General features: G+C 51.1%; 1 protein-coding gene across 1 annotated transcript in view; it reads left to right on the top strand.

Annotated features, from left to right (window-relative positions):
* The first annotated feature begins 601 nt into the window (after positions 1 to 601).
* Positions 602 to 4488, top strand: part of TTC33 (tetratricopeptide repeat domain 33) — a 51260-nt gene continuing 47373 nt past the window's right edge. The window contains exon 1 of the mRNA XM_032206194.1: positions 602 to 858. Coding sequence (XP_032062085.1) covers positions 635 to 858 — 224 coding nt within the window. The 5' untranslated portion in view covers positions 602 to 634. The remainder of the gene's footprint in view (positions 859 to 4488) is intronic.

The following is a 4488-nucleotide window of genomic DNA, read 5'->3' as shown; positions in this document are numbered from 1 at the left end:
TTATTATTGTAAGATGTGGAGTCTTGTTCTTTTAACACAGATGTGCCTACTGTCTATGTTAATTTTTTTTTTTTTTTTGGACAAAGCTGATGAATGCAGAAGTGCTTTATAACTGTGTGACTTTTTAAACTTTCAAAATGTGAGAGTAAACACTAAACTGCGTTACCCACCTTCTTCTGAAGCTGTGTGCCTGCTGTCTCGTAGCGTTACAAGCCCTGGCTTCTGCCCTTACAACTGCGGAGTGACTTTAACCCTCGTACCCCGCCCCTTTTGTTTTGCTTTTGATTCTTTTGTTTTGTTTTAGTTGTTTCAATTCCACCAGCACCGGCCCTTTCTCCACACAGCCCGCGCCCTGCCCCTCAGCACGGCCCCTCCCCCATCGCGTCATGGCCGCCGCCACAGCCCCGCGCCCCCAGTGGCTGCCGGGGATAACCCGCAGGGACTACACCTCCCATCACCCCCCGCGGCGACACAGCCGCACCCCCCTTTTTAGTCTTCCCCCTCCGCGCGTGGACTACATCTCCCATCGCACCCCGCGGCGTTTATAAGCGCACCTGCCCTTCCGCTCCGCGCCTTTCCGCTTCCGGCCGGCCGGCGGGCGGGTGGCTGGGTGCAGGGGGCGTCCCCGCTCGACATGGCCTCCTTCGGGTGGAAGCGGCGGATCGGCGAGAAGGTGTCCAGGGCCACCTCCCGGCAGTTCGAGGCGGACGCCGCGGATGACAGGGGGCTGCCGGAGGACGAGGAGGACGACGGCTGCGTGCCCGCAGCGAAGCGGAGGAAGGAAGGCCGCGGCGGGGGCAGCGCCGAGCAGAGCCGGCGGCTGAAGGACGAAGGCGCCAGCCTGGCCGAGAGCAGGAGGTAGCGCTGCGGCCGCGCTCGCTGAACGGGCCGCGCTCTTTGCTGGGGGCGGGGGGGTTGGCTGCCGCGGTGTCATGTTGGTATTCGCGTCTCGTTTCTGCCTGTCTGCGTGACGAAAAGCGATAACGGGGGAGAGACAAAAAAAAATGGGTGTGAGATTTGAGGGGGAAAATAAGATGTTATGGGTGAAGCCGTGCTGTACGTAATGCTTCAGGTGCTCTGCGAGCTTTCTCCTGTCTTGCAGGTGTGTGGTAATCCTGTGCAGCAGTTGTTACAAGTAGGCGCGTTTTCACCCATGCAGTGACCAGGCAAACAAAACAAAGCAGTTAATGCGCAGCAATTCTGGCAGATTCTTCAGAGAAGCCAGGTTCAGGTGGCCTCTCTGAACATCTTCTGGTAGGAGTACTGAGTTGTTGTATTTCAGCAAGATTTTTGAAGGGGTACTGCATAAATGGTTCTATTCTCCTGTTATGCTTCAAGCAGAAAGGCACTTTGCAGTGGGGGATGGATAAAGGAAGTATGAGGGGTTATAAGTAATATATTAACTACATAATTTGACTAGTTCTTCTCTAGATCAAAAAAAAAAAAAACCCAAACAACCACAATTCTGAGAATTGTCCTCTTAAAATCTTCAGAATGCTGGATATTTAACTCTGTATTCTGGCTTTAGTCATACGAAGCATCTCTGCTTTATTCATTGTTCCAAATCAGCAGTGACATTATTTTCCTGATACAAATATTTCCATAATAGGTCAGCATGCACTCATCTTCTGTTAAACTGGTGAGGGCCTGTTACAGACCGCCCAACCAGGATGAAGAGACAGAAAAGGCATTCTATAAGCAGCTGGCAGAAGTTGCTCAATTGTCAGCACTTGTTCTCGTGGGGGACTTTAACTTCCTGGACATATGCTGGAAATAGAGTACAGCCCTGAGGAAGCAGTCTAGAAGGTTCCTGGAGGGTGTGGAAGACAGCTTCCTGACTCAGCTGGTTAGTGAGCCTGCCGGAGGGGGTGCCCCGCTAGGCCTGCTGTTACGAACAGAGAAGGACTGCTGGGAGATGTGGTGGTCGGGAGCTGTCTTGGGCAGAGTGACCATGGCATGGTGGAGTTCTCTATTCTTTGTGAAGTCACAAAGTTACTGACCTCAGGGCAGGCTTTGGACTGTTCAGGACACTGGCAGGGAGGGTCCCTTGGGACTCAGCCCTGAAGGGCAGAGGGGCTCAAGAAGGCTGGAGCTCCTCAAGAAGGAAGTCTGAAAGGCGCAGGAGCTGGCTGTCGCTGTGTGCCGTAAGTCTGGCTGGTGGGGACAAAGACTGGTGTGGCTCGACAGGGAACTTTTGCTGAGTCTCTGGGAGAAAAAGAGAGTTCATGTCCAGTGGAAGAAGGGACAGGCAACTTGGAGAGTGTACACAGAAGTTGCTAGTGTATGTAGGGGACAGATCAGGAAGGCTAAAGCCCAGCATGAGCTCAACCTGGGCACTATGGTTAAGGATAACAAAAAGTGTTTTTATAAATATATTAACGGCAAGAGGAGAACCAAGGAGAATCTCCATTCTTTACTGGATGCAGGGGGAAACATGGCTACTGAGGATAAGAAAAAGGCTGAGGTTCTTAATGCCTTCTTTACATCTGTCTTTACTAGCCAGACTAGTTATCCTCGGGGTACTCAGCCTCCTGACCTGGAAGGCTGGGACAAGGACCACAAGAAACCCCTCACAGTTCAGGTGGAAACAGTCAGAGACCTGCTGCTCCACCTGGACTGTCACAAATCCTTGGGGCCAGGTGCTGAGGGAGCTGGTGGATGTGATTGCTGAGCCACTTTCCATTACCTGTCAGCTGTCGTGGTCATCCAGACAGGTCTGGAGCATTACCAAGACTGGAGACTTTTTAATGTGATGCCCATCTACAGGAAGGGTTATAAGGAAGATGCAGGGAACTGCAGGCAGTCAGCCTGACCTAAGTGCCAGGGAAGGTGATGGAACAGGTCATCCTGAGTACAATCATACAGCATGTGTGGGACAATTGGGATCAGGCCCAGACAGCACAGGTACATGAAAGGCAAGTTCTTCCTGACCAACCTCATCTCCTTCTATGAGTGGGTGACCTGCCTGGTAGATGAGGCTGTTGATGTAGTCACCTAGATTTCAGCAAGGCCTGTGACACGGCCTCCCCCAGAATTCTCCAGGAGAAGCTGTCAGCCCATGGCTTGGACAGGTACACTCTTGGCTGGCTTAAAAACTGGCTGGGTGGCTGGACCCAGAGAGTGGTGGTGAATGGAGTGAAATCCAGCTAGCAACTGGTCACTTGTGGTGCTCCTCAGGGGTCAGTGTTGGGGCCCGTTGTCTTTAATATATTCATTGATGATTTGGATGAGGGAACTGAGTGCACCCTCAGTATGTTTGCAGATAATACCAAGTCGTGGGGAAGTGTTGATCTGCCAGAGGGCAGGAAGGCCCTGCAGAGGGACCTGGACAGGTTGGGCTGATGGGCAGAGGCCAGTGGGCTGAGGTTCAACATGGCTAAGTGACAGACAGGTCCTGCACTTTGGTCACAACAACCCCATGCAATGTTACAGGCTTGGGGCAGAAGTGCTGGAAAGCTGTGCAGAGGAAAAGGATCTGGGGGTGTTGGTTGATGCGCACCTGAGCATGAGCCAGCAGTGTGGCCAGGAAGGCAAACAGCATCCTGGCTTGGATCAGGAATAGTGCAGCCAGCAGGACCAGGGAGGTGATCATCCCCCTGTACTCAGCTCTGGTGAGGCTGCACCTCGAGTACTATGTTCAGTTTTGGGCCCCTCACTACAAGAAGGACATCGAGGCCCTGGAATATGTCCAGAGAAGGGGTGCGAAGCTGATGAAGGGCCTGGAACACAAGTCCTGTGAGGAGCGGCTGAGGGAACTGGGGTTGTTTAGTCTGGAGAAGAGGAGACTCAGGGGAGACCTTATTGCTCTCTACAACTGTCTGAAAGGATGGAGTGGGGAGCTGGGGGTCGGCCTCTTCTCGCAGGTGATCAGTGATAGGACTAGAGGGAATGGCCTCAAGATGTGCCGGGAGAGGTTCAGGTTGGCAATGAGGAGACATTTCTTCCCAGAAAGAGCAGTCAGGCACTGGGACGGGTTGCCCAGGGAGGTGGTTGAGTCACAGTCCCTGGGGGTGTTTAAGGAAAGGTTGGACGTGGTGCTTAGGGACATGGTTTAGTGGGTGACATTGTTTGTAGGGTGATGGTTGGACCAGATCATCTTGGAGGTCTGTTCCAACCCTTATGATTGTATAAACTATACCTGTCAGTCTATAAAAGGGAGGACCGGGGCAATCTGGAAGAGAGAAAATCCTAGAAGTCTAAATCAGGTAAATTTATACATGTTATTTTAAATAAGCTTTGTATGTGGTTTGCTTAAAATATTTTCTTTGAGGAAAGGCTTTCTAATCAGATAATTCATCTTTTTACGGTTCATCTTCTTACAGTTTTTACTGTTCATTCTGATGTTGACACTATTCAAGGGGGTAGTGATTCATTCCTATACATACACCTCTGTTCTTGAGTTCTGTGCTTTCTGAGTTCAGAAATTTGTCAATACAATTTTGAAACTTTTAAAAGATGACTTTAAATAAACTGAGATTAACCTAAATC

Source organism: Aythya fuligula, chromosome Z (assembly GCF_009819795.1).
Source record: "Aythya fuligula isolate bAytFul2 chromosome Z, bAytFul2.pri, whole genome shotgun sequence".
Lineage (NCBI taxonomy): Eukaryota > Metazoa > Chordata > Aves > Anseriformes > Anatidae > Aythya > Aythya fuligula.
Note: the sequence above shows the minus strand (reverse complement) of the source record. Positions and strands in the feature narration are given on the sequence as shown.